The sequence below is a fragment of the Conger conger genome, chromosome 2, assembly GCF_963514075.1.
Source record: "Conger conger chromosome 2, fConCon1.1, whole genome shotgun sequence".
NCBI lineage: Eukaryota > Metazoa > Chordata > Actinopteri > Anguilliformes > Congridae > Conger > Conger conger.
The window spans coordinates 17,025,048-17,042,555 of record NC_083761.1 but is presented as its reverse complement, the minus strand read 5'-3'; the positions used below and the strand labels follow the sequence as shown (position 1 = coordinate 17,042,555).

Genomic DNA, 17,508 nt, shown 5'->3' with positions numbered 1-17,508 from the left:
TGGCAATATTTCCTACAGTATGTATATGTGTGTAGATCTTTCCGGGGAACGCGGAGAAGGAGGTCCCGGTGCGGAACGAGTTGCCCGTGCCAGTGATCGGCCGCTACATCCGTGTGAACCCCCGCTCCTGGCACAACGGTGGCGGTATCTGCATGCGGGCGGAGATCCTGGGCTGCCCCATGCCAGGTGAGGGTCCTGGAGAGCGGGGGGCTGATGGAGGAATAACATTATCAATATCTGCGCTTGGGAAAATCGCTTTAGTTTTGTATTGCTTTTGCAAGTTTTTGTTTGCAAAATATTGTATTACCTATGGCGGCACGGGTGGTGCAGTGGGTAGCACTGCCGCCTCAGCAAGGAGGTCCTGGGTTCGAATCCTGGTCGGCCGGGGCCTCTCTGTGTGGAGTTTGCATGTTCTCCCTGTGACATGCAGGTTAGGCTGATTGGAGAGTCTAAATTGCCCATAGGTATGAGTGTGTGAGTGAATGGTGTGTGCCCTGCGATGGACTGGCGACCTGTCCAGGGTGTATTCCTGCCTTTCGCCCAATGTATGCTGGGATAGGCTCCAGACCCCCGGGAACCCTGTTCAGGATAAGCAGGTTCAGATAATGGATGGATGGATGGATGTATTACCTATAATGATTCTGTTGGTAACTACCTAGATTATTACTACCTGCTTTGGCAATATTGTTATGATTACAGTCATGCCAATAAAGCATTCTGGAATTGAATTGAATTTAAAATATTGCCCGATACTGAAAGAACAGCCAAATGGTTTCCATGGTATCATGTTGAAGTATCTCGACAGTGAGTTCAAATGAGTCAGACTCAATAAAGAAAGAATCTGCTCAAAAAAACCCAAAAAACCTTAATACTTGCTTTTGTTTTTAACTATTTCTATATTTCTCGGCAGACCCCAATAATTACTACCACAGGCGTAATGAGGTCACAACCACAGACAATTTGGACTTCAGGCACCACAACTACAAAGAGATGAGGCAGGTAAGCAGAGTGTCTGGGCAATAGACCAGGAGCAAAAGCCAAAACCCCCCGCTCTGCAGACCTGGAATCCCAGGCCCAAAACCAACACAATCCTGTATGTATATCAGGAAGACCACACAGGGGTGGATTTAAAGAATGTTACATATATACGGCACATTTGAAATCCTGGATATGTGGACAACATTTATCTTCTAAATGTTTAATGTCACACAGTTAGTTCCATGGTTGTAGCTTTTGGCAAATATGCTGAATTACCCATATTGAAAAGCAATTATTTTAATATTGTCCTTCATATTGAGGACCTCTTATGGGCAGGATGTCTATCCAATGAAAAGAGGAAGCATATGGTTATCAGTATATGTTTCTATGTGGTATAGATATAGTTTGTGTGACAAAGCATTGGTTGCCCCTTTACATTTCAAACTTGTCTCACAGGAACCTTTGACAAAGCAGTCTACATCTGTTTCTACCTGTAATGACATTTTCCAAACATTTGCTTGTATATTTCCTGGGTCTTCTAAATCTGTTACACCTCACATGATACAATAGATGGATAGATAATTACATTTATATGGCACTTTTCTAGACACTCAAAGCGCTTACAGTCATGATGGGGAAACTTGCCTCAACCACCACCAATGTGTAGCAGCCACCTGGGAGATGCACGGCTGCCATTTTGCACCAGAACGCTTACCAGCTGAGGTGGAGAGGGAGCGAACAATGTTTTTGCCAGTTGAATCAGGTGATAATTAGGTGGAAGAGCCATGATTGGGAATTTAGCCAGGACACCAGGGAACCCACTACTCTTTGCGAGTGGGATCTTTAACGACCACAGTGAGTCAGCACCTCAGTTTAACGTCTCATCCGAAAGACGGCGTCTCCTGCTTCACAGTGTCCCCATCACCACGCTGGGGCACTGGGGATATTTCTGAAGGTAAATCAGTGACATAGCATTGTCTATTTTAAACCTCTGCTACCCTGACCATCTCTTCTTCTTTTCCGCGATCTCAGCTTAGTCCATCTGTCTAATCTTCCATGTACATGTCCCACTGCACACAGTATACCACTGAGCCAACTGTAGATGAAAAAAAACGAAAGGAAAAAGTGAAAAGAAAAATATAACTTTGGCACCCACCCTAAACAAATCATCCTGTCAGGGTTTTGATCTGTGGGAGATGTGAAAATCCTTCCTGTTCGGTGAAGGGTCTGCTGTTTTTTTTTAATGTGGGGCTAGAACTGTGCTGTTTCTGGCAGTGATTGGAAAAGTTGGATGGACTCAAGGAAAGAGGCCAGTGATTTATTTGTTCTGCGTGGTGCACTTGTGGATAATGATGATGCTGTTAGAGACAAAGCGTGAAGTGAGACTAAGGGTTGAACATAATAGTGGGGTCAAATGAAGCAATGATGTACTGTAATAACGTCTTTCTGATCCCATATGTGATAACCCATTCAATGATCACCACAAGTCATTTTAAAGGCAATGAGTTATGTTGGGGTTTTATACGTGGCTGATGTACGTACTTTTAAATAGATGGCAGATATCAGTGAATGTGAAGTCCTTGCATCTCTTTTTTCACTCTCTCTCTTTATATAGAAACAGCTAAGTAATTGCTCGCTAAATTAAATTAAGGTTCCAAAGGAATTCACTAAAAACAAGTCTGTTTAGTGATTGTTTCTGAGGCAGCAACTATATCATCCAAAGCATTGATTTCTATAATAAATTGAATCGTTTGACTGAATAGCTTATGGTGTGTTACTCTAATACTTTTTTATTTAGTCTCATTCACACAGGATTACATAGATAAATAGATAGATAGATAGATTTATTTCTCGCCACTCAAAGCGCGTACAGTGATGAGGGTGAAACTGGCCTCAACCACCTACAATGTGTAGCACCCACCTGGGTGATGCACGGCTGCCATTTTGCGCCAGAACGCTCACCACACACCGGCTAAGGTGAAGAGGGAGAGAACAATGTTTTTGCCAATTGAATCAGAGGATGACATGTAGTAAAGATACAGTATATTTGAGCAATAAGTTACCATCCTGATCTAATTTATCAAACATTCCTGCTTGTAATAAAGTAAAGCTTCCTTAACCACTGATATGTCAATACCATGATAGTCTGGTTGTTACTTCCACAGTATCACCATCGCAGGGATAGAGTGCATTGTGTAACATTAGCACACTTTGCTATACACATGCCTATAGATTTGCAGAGGCTGGTAGCTTTCAAATGGAATTAGAAGTTTTTGTATGATATGTAATTAATAATTTATGGGCCAGTTTCAAAAACACAGATTAAACTTAGTCCTGGACTAAATTGAGTTGTATGGAGAATGTGAATCTCTATTCACAATTTAATTTAGTCCAGCACTAGGCTTAATCTGTGTCTTTGTAATCCACAAGCCATGTTGAGGTTCTTTTGATATCAATTATTAAAAACAGCATTGTTTTCCTGTCCAGCTTTTGACCCAGTAATTAGAATGGAGCTTGTAGCGGGGATTCAATGTGATGCATTGTTATACTTTCTGCAATACTCCGGATCTTGTCAGATGTCCAGTGGTGCGATGCGTAATTGGCCTTAGCATCAGGCAGTGAGAAAGGGTTTCGGTTGACAGGGTTTCCCTTACCTCATTTAGCATTACCAAGTGCTCTAACTGATTGGGTGTCTGCCTGTGTCTGCCTGTGCCAGCGACATCAGCTGTGCAGCGTGGAGGAGAAGAGGAAGAAGAAACAAATGGAAATTAAAAGGAATGGTGCCAGGAAAATAGTTATATTTAATGATGATTAGGGGCTTAAATTGAATTAGTGGGTAGCAGCACATTTTGTTCAGACATGTGTAATATGGAGGAATGCCATTTATCAGTGAAGAGCCAGTGCCAGTTACAATGTGTTCTATCACACAGTAACTAAGACAACAGGTAGCTACTGTGAACATTTAACTTTATTTTCTTTTACATTCTTATAATAGGCAATGGAGAAAATCCTTCAATTGTCACCTGACTGACAGCTGTGGTACTATCCTGTTTCCATCTCCAACAGCTGATGAAGGTGGTGAATGAAATGTGTCCAAACATCACAAGGATCTACAACATTGGAAAAAGCCACAATGGTCTGAAACTCTATGCAATCGAGATCTCCGACAATCCCGGAGAGCATGAACTGGGTAAGAAACAACCAGGAGGATGAATACTAATGAACAATTAAGCACAGCCTTATTTAGCAAGAAATGACAGTCATTACATTATTTACAGTGCATCTATATGAAAATAGAATATATTGCTAGTTTGCATTAATGTTGTTGGGATAACTGTATAAATGAGATTAATGATTGTTATTGTAATCATGCCTGGGGAAGAGTACACATGCTGTTCTGGAGGGATCTGAATTTCTTTGGCCCAGGTGAACCAGAGTTCCGCTACATTGCCGGTTCCCATGGCAACGAGGTTCTGGGGCGAGAGCTGATTCTGCTGCTGATGCAGTTCATGTGTCAAGAGTACCTGTCCGGTAACCCACGGATACGGCACCTCGTAGATGAGACCCGGATCCACCTGTTGCCCTCCATCAACCCTGATGGCTATGAGAAGGCCTTTGAAGTGGTAGGTGATTCTAACCTACTGGTCTTTCAACAAACAGTTGAAAATGGCCGATTTCTAACCGTTTAAGGATTAAAACACAAATACCCCCTGTACTATGTTCTTAACGGAACGTTCTACTGCTGATATCACAATCACTACTTGTAATTGAAAGCAATGGAGTTCTAGAACACCGACTCAGAATTCAGAATTAAGAAAAATCATTCCAAAGGAACCTAATCTTCAAAGAATTAAAGAGCTCTCCTAATTGGATTTATACATTCTGCTCTGCACTGGCTTCTTACATGTTGGGAGGTCTAGTTTTGTTATGCTGGGTTTATATTTCAATGTCTAATTTTTTAAAGATATCCTACTATGTTGCTTCCCATAGTATCTCTGGAGTACTAATCCACATTCCATTCAATTTTTCTCTATTCTAAATTGCACATGCATATGAATTCATGACTTTTAAAGCTCACATTCCGAGTTTGTCTTAACTGATGACCTGACCTCCAGGGTTCTGAGCTGGGAGGCTGGTCCCTGGGTCGTTGGAGCGAGGATGGCCTTGACATCCATCACAACTTCCCTGACCTGAACTCCATCCTCTGGGAGGCCGAGGCCAAGAAGTGGGTCCCTCGGAAAGTCTTCAACCATCAAGTGCCCATCCCGGAATGGTACCAAATGAAAAATGCCACGGTCAGTCTGAAGATCTGGCTGCCTTGCTTCTGGATATTTATTCATGTGTGCACTACACCAGCATTATTAGGTAAAGGCAGACTGCAATCTTCACATCCTGGGTGTATTCTTTCCATTAATGCAGAACATGTTTCAGTTTTCCATGAGATGGTATATCACAGTTGGTCATAACACAGTTTTAATTCCCCTGCATTACTCCTATTGTGAACTACTCTTGTACGAAACAGTGGCTAAGTATGCAACTGACTTTTACAGTAATTCTATGTCTGAAGTGCCTGCCAAAAGTATTCACAACTTGTCAGGTATCAGGGCATTTGTTGCCCGAAGCCAAAAAAGAAAAAAGAAACTTCAGGTAACTACAAAGGAGCTTGTACAGAGAGTTATGCCCCCAGAGGTTGTAGGTCTTACCCAATTATTCTTCAAAAAAACTTTTGCTTTCATTTTGAGTTGGATCTATTTCCTTTGGTCCTTTCCCTTGAAGGAAATTGTGGTGTGGCTTCCTGTCTGAACATTATGAGACCTTGAGTCTTTTGCTGCCTGAAAAGGAAAGCAGTACTGACAAGATATAATTGTGAATAAAATAAAATGTATTTGCCTGTAGGTATAGTCTCTAGAAGAAATAATATTGCTCAATTCTATATCCACCATTGAAAATCTGACAGGTCAAAAGAAATATTTGTCCGTATCTAAAATATCCGTCATTACTCACAGAAATCGTCTGCGTCAGTTGGGATATACTCTGAAACTGGAAAGTAAATCAACGGAAAAAGCAAAACAATTTAGAAGTGTTCAGAATGGTGTAATAAGGTATTCAGCTAAACAGCTGGAATAGTTATTTTGTAATAGTGTTCCTTGTGGTCTAAAACTGAGCCCTGATTTTGCTAGTGCTGACTGTGTTCAGGAATTCCATGGGATGATGCACAAATTGGCCACAACATCTTATAGGAAGCTAGTTTCGGCAAACAGCTTAGCACCTCCTCTCATCGTGGGAGATTGGGCCAGCAGAGTGGGATGAAGCAGCAGCTATCATCGTGTGCTAGTCCACACTCTCCCAAATGGATCGAAAAATAATCAATAGCAGATTGCGGTGCTTTAATGATGATTGGATATTCCAAATATACAGGTAAATGGGGATAAAATTGTTTAAATAAAGTAATGTTACTTCAATAAATGTTATAAATTGGCATGTTTTATCGCGCTTGCCTTTGCCTCGAGCGATTATCGTAAACAGCGACCAATTAATTGTTCATAAATTGTCAAAATAATCAATTAATTAACAGCTGGTTTTATAAATGTTGAATCGATGGCCATTATAGTTGTACATTCTCCTGGGAGATTGCGTGTTTTCTCTGAACTAATTTAAATCTGTGTGTCTGTAAAAATAAAAACATATCCCCAGGAGCCGGGTTTCCTGGGTTGCTCTGACCCGACAGTGACTCACACATCCTCAGGAATAGCAGCACAGCTGCATAAACCGCAGCTTTATTTTCTTCAGGCAGAACCACCATCATCAAAGCAGGAAGCTGTGAAAATTGCATCCTTTTTCTCTAGTGTTTTGGATAGCATTTAAACAATGAATGGGCTTTTAGAAAATGTCACCCGTAAGGCAAAATGGACTAACATGCTTCAATTTTCCAATTATTGGGAACACACATATCAATAAAAGCCAAAGGAACGGGTGGATTCTGAACATCTGCTGTTTGGCTCAGACACTTTTTTTTTTCAAAGGGAGCAAACACAGTTTTTTTTTATGAAAAAATTGTTCTGTTGTGGTCATTGAAACATTTATAGCTCCCTACACAGCCTTTCTGTGTTCGGAAAAATGTTTGGCCCCAATGTGAAACATGTCTTCAATCAAACTTTAACAGCGGTTTCAGTGTTGTGAATTTGCTTTGGATTTGTGTGGCGCAAGTCAGACGACGAAACCGGTTTCGCTGCCGGTTCTTCTGCCCGGGCAGGTTGCTATGGAAACGCGGGCTCTTATAGCCTGGATGGAGAAGATCCCGTTTGTCCTGGGGGGGAACCTCCAGGGCGGCGAGCTGGTGGTGACCTTTCCCTACGATATGACGCGGACCCCGGGGAGGACCCGAGAGCAGACCCCCACCCCTGACGACCACGTCTTCCGCTGGCTGGCCTTCTCCTACGCCTCCACCCACCGGCTGATGACCGACGCCAGCCGCCGTGTCTGCCACACCGAGGACTTCGCCAAGGAGGACGGCACTATCAACGGGGCCTCCTGGCACACGGCCCCAGGCAGTCAGTCTCCTCAGCCAGTACTCTCCTTCTCTCCCTGTTTACCTTCTCCTCTGCTCTCTCACTCAGTCCTGTTCAATTCAGCTAAATTCAATAATGCTTTATTGGTATGCCTGTCATTTTCTCCCTGACATGCTCTCTCTCTCTCTCTCTCTCCTCTCTTTCCATCTTTCTCTCTTTCTTCTGTCTTTCCATCTCTCTCTCATTCTCTCTCGCTCTCTCTCTCAGTCCTGTTCAATTCACTTACATTCAATAATGCTTTACTGGCATGCCTGTCATTTTCCTTCTGACATTTTCCTCTCTCTCTCTACCGTTATCTCTCTCCCAGTATGTTGCGCCTGGTCTCTTTCTTTCTCTCTCCTGGTGTTCTGTGATATTTGCATTATTTGTTTGATCTATACTTCCTCCTTCCGTGACCTAGCCTTGCCCTTTACCCAAGGCCTGTGTTCCCAGATGTCACAGTGTCCTCAGTTTAACTTCAGGTCTTGCTCAACTCTGTGTCTCTCTTCTTGCATTATTCATGTCTCAGCACATTTCTGCTTTGCTAAATGAATACAAATACCAGCAAGCCATTTTAAGCCAAACAACTGTTTCTCAGAAATTCATAAGAGTTCATATGTCTCAGGTAAAGATACTTCAAGGTGAATATGGGTAGGTGTGTGTGTGTGTGTAGCGGGGCTTAATTACCTTTAGTTCTTAAGAAATACAGTCTTTTTATAGAAGCTTAAAGAAGGAAGAGTCACTCTGAAATCTCAGCTTCATGTCTTAATTAGGCAGTGGGCCAAACATACATTGTTCTGCTTTGACAGGTATGAATGATTTCAGCTATTTGCACACTAACTGCTTTGAGCTGTCCATGTATGTGGGCTGTGACAAATTCCCCCACGAGAGCGAGTTGCCGGAGGAGTGGGAGAACAACCGCGAGTCGATTCTCGTCTTCATGGAGCAGGTACGGATGTAACACACACACAGGGACACGCAATCACACGCGTGCACAGTCACACACCTATGTGTTCACCTGCATGACCACTGTCACTCTTTGAACAAAAATGTTTGAATAGGCCTGGTATACTAAGTGTCCTGGTGCAGTTCTCGCAAATCTGAATATCTACAGCAGACCACCAATGGTATCAAATTTCTTAAGATGCCATTGGTGACTCAATTCCTTGCTTTGTCTAACCACTCATCAGATTGTCACTGTGACAGTGACTGTGGCCTTAGTTGACCTACCCTGGTTCAATAAAAGGAAATAAACAACACATATATAACATTAATTAATCAGAGTGAAAGTGTTTGGTTGGACATCCCTAGCATTTTTGAGTCAGCTGTGTATCTAAACATACAGTATTAAAAGGCCATTTTGTTTGTGTTCTTTATTATTTTTCGGCAGAAATCTTTCACTGGATCTTTAATTGGAAATGAGTTTGATATTGTTTAAGAACTGCTAAAACAAAGTTGTTTCACTGGGAACAGCCTTTAAATTACTTGCTTTCTTACTCAAATAACTGTATATTTCTTTAATATTGCTGTTTCTTTACATATTCGTGCTACTAATTTTGTGCAAAGTTGTTCAACAATAATTACAAATAGTGTGGATATAAAAAGGAGAATGCAAGTGGGAGAGTTTTGGCCAGCATTAGGCGTTTGAGTGACAAAATGGAGGAAAACAGCCTTGAACAGAGCTAAATTCCCTGCATGGCTGATGCCAAGCACGTATCCTGGTGCTGGAAGGTGTGACGCTGCATATGTGAAACTCGAGCCTAGCGGTTATTTACTCATATGGATGTTTGGAGTTCATTTCAATTAGGCTCAGACGTGCTGTAAGTTGCAAGACTAACCATAATAGCATTTCATAACACTGCCAATTTAAATGACAATAAACAGTTGCCATGCTGGTTGATACAAGAAGGGGCCCTGAACTGTCTCAAGTCTCACTGATAATTGCGGTGAGATAATGGAAATTTGTAGATGTAGCCTCAGGGCACACAAGTAGGTGCCATTCTCGATTCTTACCTGCAGATGTACCTGTGATCTGGATTCGGTCAGCTGTGTAAATTCTATGTCTGCTGGCGGGCAAAAACCCTGTGTTCAATGGATAACCAATGTAGACAGTCCCATGGAATTGTGGATGGTGATGAATTCTGAGTAGCAAGTTAGTATTATCTGTGCATAGTTCTGAAGGGCTGCTCTTCAGCCTGATTGATGGTCTGTCATAATCTGTTCCTCACATTGCTGTCACTGCTAAAGAGGACACCCCTAATGGGAAATACTAGAAATTAAAATGCTTACATCACTACGCCTCATAGTCCAACCATTATTAAACCTGTAATTTTCTCATTTCTGCAATTTTTCTTTTAAAAACAAGGCATGCTCAATTTGCTGCTAGCGTTATGCTTTTGATACCAGCCATCATCAGAGACCCTTGATTTTAAGTCCATTTGTATTATAGTGCTTCCCCTTTCATCCGTCATACGCTTTAGTGCCATTATAAAATATACTGTGGAAATTGCATTTCTTAATTGAAAGCTGCGAGGAGACAATGTTTAACTCTTGTGCCTCCACCAAACCACTGGGACTGAATGACACTAGCCCCAGATGAACAACTGCCTGTCATTACAACAGTGGTTTATCACAGTGCATTCATCTGAAATGTCTTATGATATGACGTTTTTGTTAATCATACAGTAAAGGGTTCTGCATGCATTTGCAGACATACAGATTAGATTACATGAGTGATTATACATAGAGAGAGGAAATCAGTTTTAGCGAGCTGATAGACTTCAGACAGTGAAGTTGAAAGATTAAGACATTCATATTGCATTCATAGGTCACACTTTACAATAAGGCTCACTTTACAATAATAGTTCTTAGCATTAATTAATGGTAGACAAATACATTAATTAAGCATGGAATTAACTTTTCATTTGTTAATGCATTTGTCTACAACTAACTAACGTATTTGTTACATGATATTTATACATTAGCAAGCCATAGGATGAAGTTAACCATTAACAAATACATATCAGACATGCCAGGTGTCTGATATGCCAGTGTTGATGTCCCAGACTGTTTGCTATCTGATTGTGCCCAGGTGCATCGTGGGATCAAAGGTGTAGTGAGAGATGTACAAGGGCGGGGCATTGCCAATGCTACCATCTCTGTGGAGGGGATCGGCCATGACATCCGCACAGGTGAGCGTCTGGACATAATACCAGTGTATATGCATTTGTAATGGTGCCTCATTTCCCACTTTCTGGCAGGCCCAGCAGGATACAACTAAATGAAATTCCTCTCACCATTGCCACTCTGATTGGGTGTTGTCATGTGGTGTCTATTGTCTTGTATTGGTCACGCTATCTCTAGACACCACTGTAAAGTTTGCCTTTCCTTAGCAGAGGGTCAAAATGGGTCAAAATGACAATTTTCCAACTATATTCCTATGTTTGAGACTTATAGAGCATGTACAATGAATGTGCCTAGTATAGAGGGGAAGCAAGAGCAATGTGTTTAAAGAGTTTGTTTTTAAATGTGCAACAAAGGAAAGCTCCACTTTTCAAAAATAAATGGGACAAAACATTGTTATTGAGACAGAAGGGTGGGAATTTTTGTGCTTCATTTTCAGAGATTTTTTTGAGGGTTTGAAAATGTGCACTACTTGGAAAATATGCATGGTCTAAGTTCTTACTCACTGCCTTTCCCCATTACATCAGAATTCTGTGTACAAAGATGAAATCTTTTTTTACTATAAAAATACTTGTCCATATGACTATCCCATTAAGATACTCTATGTGTGATGCTGCACTCTTAAAAGTGGGAACATTTTGGACTACTTCTTCTGTAATTGCCTTATTTATGGCTGTCTCTCTCTTCTGTGGGTATTCACTTAGGAACACAGGGTCCTTTCAAAGCCTGCAATGGACAAAAAACACTCATGTTATATAAATCATCGACAGTTGAAGCATTCTTGCTGGCTGGGCCTCCACCTATAGGTGGAGCAGCAAAGTTAGACACTAATGAAGTGCAAAGATACATAGTGTTCATAATGTGCCACTTGTTTTGCTGCACCTTTATGAAAGGGGTTTATTAAATGAGGGCATATGACTCACATGGGTGCTTTTTATTTTAAACTTTAATTGGCTAATTAGTAAGAAGTTTACTTTGCTGAATGGCAGCAAAAAGGAAAAGTTACATTTCAGAATTGTATTATATTCTAGACGTATCTACCATTGGAATAACTTTCATAATGATAATGATTTTCTAGAATGTTTTATACAGCATGTCTGCCCAACTAACTCAATTAAAAATATATATTCAGATAGCTTGAGATAAATTGATTGGCTGGCCTTTTGAACAAAAAAAATTATATTTCCTGAGGAAATGATTTAGGGTTGGGGTGTATAGTTATTTTCCTGATTGTGGCTGGGCATTAAGTCACAAATAAATAAAAGTCTTCAGCTTGACCCACACTCAGGGCAGATCAACCCACTCAATGCCTCGCCTGGAGAAGATGAGGCTGGAAGATTCATGGTGGCAATGTGCATTGCTATTTTTAATGCCTTTGAAGGAAAATGGTCTGCTTCGGTAGACTACTGTACTTTTCCCTCCATATGTTTTGAATTCCCTGTACATTGCAAAAGGCTTCTGCGTGGGCTAGGCAGTTAAAGAACTTAAGTTACTCAACTTAAGGAAGTGTTACTCATTCATGTTTCCAATGGTACATTCAGAGTAAAAGATACAGGCATAGAGGTTAATTGAGTGTTTTGACATTTTGTTGTATTATAACTTCACAATTAGCACTGGGTTCGGCTAGTCAAATATAACACTGTGTGCATGGTGCGCTGCATAGGATTTTGGCATAGTGAGAAAGACACTTTTCTGCAGCTACTGTATCGTGTGTATGAAAACAGGAGGGGAGTGCTTTTTCCAGGACACATGCAGACAGTCACAATTAGATACTGCTGTTCAGAACTCAAGCAGTTTCCACCATGCTCTGCTTGGCAGCTGAAATAGCTTATCAGCCAATGGTGACTGTTAACACACCACAAGTGACATTATGCCCACAAATAGCGTAGCGACAGGTGTTCATTTTAAACACTGCAACCTAATCATTCTAGGCAATCTGTGATCTGTGGCCTTGTGGATCTTGTGGAGTGACAGTTGAGTCAGGTACATCAGAATAGCTTCTCTTTTGTAGCTTTCCTACAACTAACTTTGTATGATCAATATGTGTATTTATAAAAGGTCTGAAATGTGCCACCTGATAAAATCATTATTGGGCATTAAACTCAAAAGTTTAAAACATTGCATTTGAAACATTGCTTTCATTTTGGTGTGAAAAGCTTCCAGGCAAACAATAACATTTACAGTGAAATCACTTACTGTGGTATGTCTTTATTGAGAATTCTGCTCTTGAAGTTATCTGCTTGCCCTCAAGAAAAGAAAAACTGCCTAGATCCATTTAATTAACATTTTAATTACTCTGCTGAGTTTAATTTAACCTACAGTTTATCTATCTCTCTCTCTTATTCTCTCTCAAATTCAAATTGCTTTATTGGCATGAAATACAAATGTACTTTTGGATTACATATGAATAATATTAATGCAATAATATAAAAATACGAATTAATATGGTACATTTAACAGTATATAACAATAATAATAACAATAACAACAACCATAACAATAATAAATTAATAAGTATGTACATGTTTATCCTTATTGTGGGTGGTCACTCACTGTCCCTGAGGTTATGACAGGCTGAAATTAATCTGGCCACCATAGGGCCTGTTGGTCCTTCTCCAAAGAGAATTGCAAATTTTGAGGAATTGCGAGGTAATATTGAAGTTATATATGAAGTTATATATAATTAGGGATAGTTTGGTTAAAAATATTTTTCTGATTTGTAAATATTTTGTGCACGTAAGGAGGACCGTGCCTGTCTTACAATGACCACATATTCGCTCTATCTCTCTATATCTCTCTATATCTTTCTATCACTCTCTATATCTCTCTATATCTTTTTATCTCTCTCTATATCTCTCTATATATCTCTCGATATCTCTCTCTCTCTCTCTCTCTCTCTCTCTCTCTGTCTCTCACACACACACATTTTCGGTGTCGCTCTTCCAGCGGCTGACGGAGATTACTGGCGCCTGCTGAACCCGGGGGAGTATAAGGTTTTCGCCCGAGCCCCGGGGTACACCCCATCCAGCAAGGTGTGCGAGGTGGGCTACGACATGGGGGCCACCAGGTGCGACTTCATCATCGGCCGCACCAACCTGTCCCGCATCAAGGAGATCATGGAGAAGTTCGGCAAGCAGCCCATCAAGCTGCCCGTCAGACACCTTCAGCATCGCCTTCGACGGAGACGGCTCGGGACATAGGGCTGTGGGGAAACACGTCTGGACACGGGGAGGGAAAGCTGGCAGCGTGCCGTCTTTTAAGACTGTCCACCGGACTCCTTGAGTGTGAGTTCCGCTGCTTGGCAGTGGATTCTCTTTGGCCTACTCGTCTCCGGTAGATTAATATTGCTTAATTAAAGGCTATTATGGGTTTTGGTAAAGAGTATTAAATCATAAAAAGCAAGGACAAATATAACCACTGCGTCTCTGCTTCACTGTTGTCCTATTTATTACATTGAAGAGGAATGACAGCGCTAGCATATTTCAGTACGACTGTAATTATTTGTAATGTGTCTCCGATTTACCTGATTTTAAATAATTGTCCGTTAGGTTGTACTTGACTGTATTTCCATCTTCAAAGCAACGCCTTTACATAGCACTGATTCCAAAAATGGAAATGTCACTTCTCTGTGTCTTGTGTGATTCCACAGGACATGCTAAGTGCCTTTAACACATGGTGTATGGAAATATGCTGCAGAACATTCTTACAGTTAATCACATGAAAAGTGTGGCTTATTACTTCTAAGCCTCACTTTGGAAAAAAGAAATGCATAAAGTGCAATAATAATAATATTAATGACATTAATAATATATATGTTGGCTATAATGTTTTACAATTCATTCCCTGGAAATGGTTCTCTGTATTACTGCAAGACAATGGGACCTTACCCGGCGAATTATTTGTATAGCTTTTTATTTTTATGTATCTCTGTTAGAGCAAACTAAGATATTTTTTAAAAGCAAAACTTGACTTTAATGTATTTAAAGTTCATTTTGATAAATGCCGCATATGTATCCAGATATACAATGGTTATGTATACAATGTATGTATCTCCAGTCTTTCTTACTAATGTTTTGTAAAGGAATAATATATTTAAAGTACCTTACAGATGCTAAAGCTAAATAAATCCGTGGGATCCTTTGATTTTAAGTAATGTCACTTTTGTGCAGTCAGATATTGACTCACATTTAATGCATCTGTAAGGCTTTGTAATTTTGTACATTATGCATGACATGTTTCAAAATGGTTTGAATATAAAGGGTAGCACCTTAATATAACATGTTACTTCAAATAACATACATTTTTCAACAATAGATGTGAAATATACTAACTGTACTATACAAACATCCAAATAAACTGTTGTTTATTTTGTTACCCAAAATACGGGGAGAAGAATGTATGGCATAGACTCAAAGTTAGCCTACAAAGTTATGTTGATACTTTCATGTTCATGTCAACAATGTGCCTGAGATGATTATAGTAAAAGTGTGTGCTTGAGCTTGTTGAACAGGTGATCCCAATCACATCCACATACCGTGTAGTTAACCTGCTGAATGCATGCAAGCCTCTGGCTGGCTCCTGGCGGTCTCCTGCCTTCACTCAGCACAGTACAACCATAGCTCGTTTTGTCCCTCTGCACATCTGCAAAACAGCTGACGTTCAGAGGAAGACTTAGAGCCAGAGCTCATGAAGAATTTACAGACACGTTTAAGGTGTGTGACCGTAGTTTTAATGTCTTCAAGCAAGATGTTTCCACTCTGAAATCTGCAAACCCCCTCCCCCACTCTACCCCCAGTATATGCCAAGCAACAAAGCCTATTGAAAGCCTGAATAAGGCAAATAAGACCAATTATATGTTGTCCCTGAACAACTTTATAACTGTACTGGCCCTTCTCAGCTTTTCTGCAGATCAATATTCCCCAAAGTATTTCAGCACAACACCACCTTGACTATATTGCACAGCTATGACAAGGTGGTGCCGTATACTGGAATCTTCTTAAGGTGGCTGCTTAATGGTTAAACTGTTGTTAAACTGACAACAAGGCTGACAAAGAAAGCTAAAACAACAAAAGAATATTTCATTACATGTGGAATTAAACGTACTGAATAATCATGTCTTGAGAAGCGCTTTAGAATTGATTTGAAGGCACTAGCTGTTTATAGTTGTCTGAACAATTCAAAAACAAGAAAATTAGAACAGCGGTGTTCAATTTAATCAGTCTGTGGTATTGTGCAGCATGGTTCTATTTTCCATTTATGCCTTTCTTATTTTTACAATATAATTTCTGCCCTGCTCTCTGAAATGGTGGGCGCTAATTACCCAGCATTCTTTGCTGCTGTCACGACTGCCTGCTCACCAGCTCTGGGAGGCAGCAACCTCCTCGTCTTGCGGCTTACCAACCTGCAATTATGGGAAACCCTTAACTCCCAGCTGCTTTCATTGTAACCTTCTCAGAAATATCATAAAGCGTGCCAAGCACCTGTCATAATTTACCAAGAGCAGTGGGTGAGAAATATGTTAAACGGTTAGCAATTATCTCATCTGGTCTCTCACCATTTGTTTTGTGGAATATTACTACCAAACTATGCTGTTTTTGCTGGTAATGAAAATGAACATTTGTGTTTTTAATATTGTTTTGGAATGAAAGAGCAAGTGAAAGTTCAGTGCCTTTTGATTCACATTTAGGGATCAATAGCAAATTTTGTGTCTGGGTGCTTTTGGAATTTCTTGTTTCTTCTTGCCAAACTGAATATTTTTCACGTTTGCCCAGTTTGGTAATGGTCTATGGCATGTTCGTGTCAACATGGGTCTGGGCAGTGTTATGGGGTTTGTCAATAAAAACATTACTGCTAATTGGTTTAGTATTGATTTATTTGTTTGTTGCATTTTAACCCACCCAGAACACCCCTTGAATTGAAACACAGCTGCTGTACTATTTTCATGGTGTACCTTAAGAAAGACAGGCAGAACCTGTTGTCATCACTAGTTGAGAGAGACAGCGAGTGAGAGAATGGATTATATTGATTATTACTTAGTATTTTCGTTCATTGCCAGTCAGGGGTGCCAATAATTCTGGAGCCCACTGTATATGAGCACTTTCTCACTACAGAGGCCAGTGCATTCCACGTGTATCCATACTACTCTAATTGTACCTAGCAATATATTTTTGTTGAAATATCAGAGCCTGTTAGTGTTCATTTGAATGGCTGTAAAAATCACACTGCTGTCAAAGAGATGATGGTTCTGGTTCTGGACGGTTCTGCAGACACCCTTACGGATGAAATGGGCCTGGGGACTGTTCTCTTGCCACCATAATGCCATGCAGATGTGCAGAGAGAGAGAGAGAGTGAGAGACACCATCTGACTTTGATTGCAGTTCAAAGGCCAATGCTTCCTCAGGAGTTGTTCCAGCCTTTGATGTGAGCACTTGTTTGCCTGGTTATTATGAAAGTGACTGGCACTACCTATCTATAAACACTACCTTACCCTCTAAATCAGCGGCCCGTCTGGTGTTTGGCAAATAGATTTAAGTGCAAAAAGGAACTGATAGACATTAAGCAGCTAATATAGAAAGCACTACAATGAGGGATATATATTTCTCTGGAACAAGGCTAACTTGAAAAAAATAGATAACAACCTTTTCATTTCTTAATTTGATTCCTTTTTCCTTTTGTAAATAATTTGTCTCTTTCTCCAGTTCCTGGTTAATGGTTATCTTCAGACTTCATACATATGGATATTAAAATGATCCCAAATCTCAGTTTCTCCTGCAAAGATATTTCTCAACTGGTTGTAATA

The 17,508-nt window shown here is 40.4% G+C and overlaps 1 protein-coding gene across 1 annotated transcript in view; it reads left to right on the top strand.

The window, feature by feature from the left end:
* Nucleotides 1–16,527, top strand: part of cpxm2 (carboxypeptidase X (M14 family), member 2) — a 43,798-nt gene extending 27,271 nt beyond the window's left edge. The window contains exons 6-14 of the mRNA XM_061231280.1: nt 36–186; nt 911–999; nt 4,045–4,168; nt 4,405–4,601; nt 5,094–5,273; nt 7,232–7,529; nt 8,336–8,475; nt 10,618–10,717; nt 13,656–16,527. Coding sequence (XP_061087264.1) covers nt 36–186; nt 911–999; nt 4,045–4,168; nt 4,405–4,601; nt 5,094–5,273; nt 7,232–7,529; nt 8,336–8,475; nt 10,618–10,717; nt 13,656–13,909 — 1,533 coding nt within the window. The 3' untranslated portion in view covers nt 13,910–16,527. The remainder of the gene's footprint in view (nt 1–35; nt 187–910; nt 1,000–4,044; nt 4,169–4,404; nt 4,602–5,093; nt 5,274–7,231; nt 7,530–8,335; nt 8,476–10,617; nt 10,718–13,655) is intronic.
* The last annotated feature ends 981 nt before the right edge of the window (nt 16,528–17,508 follow it).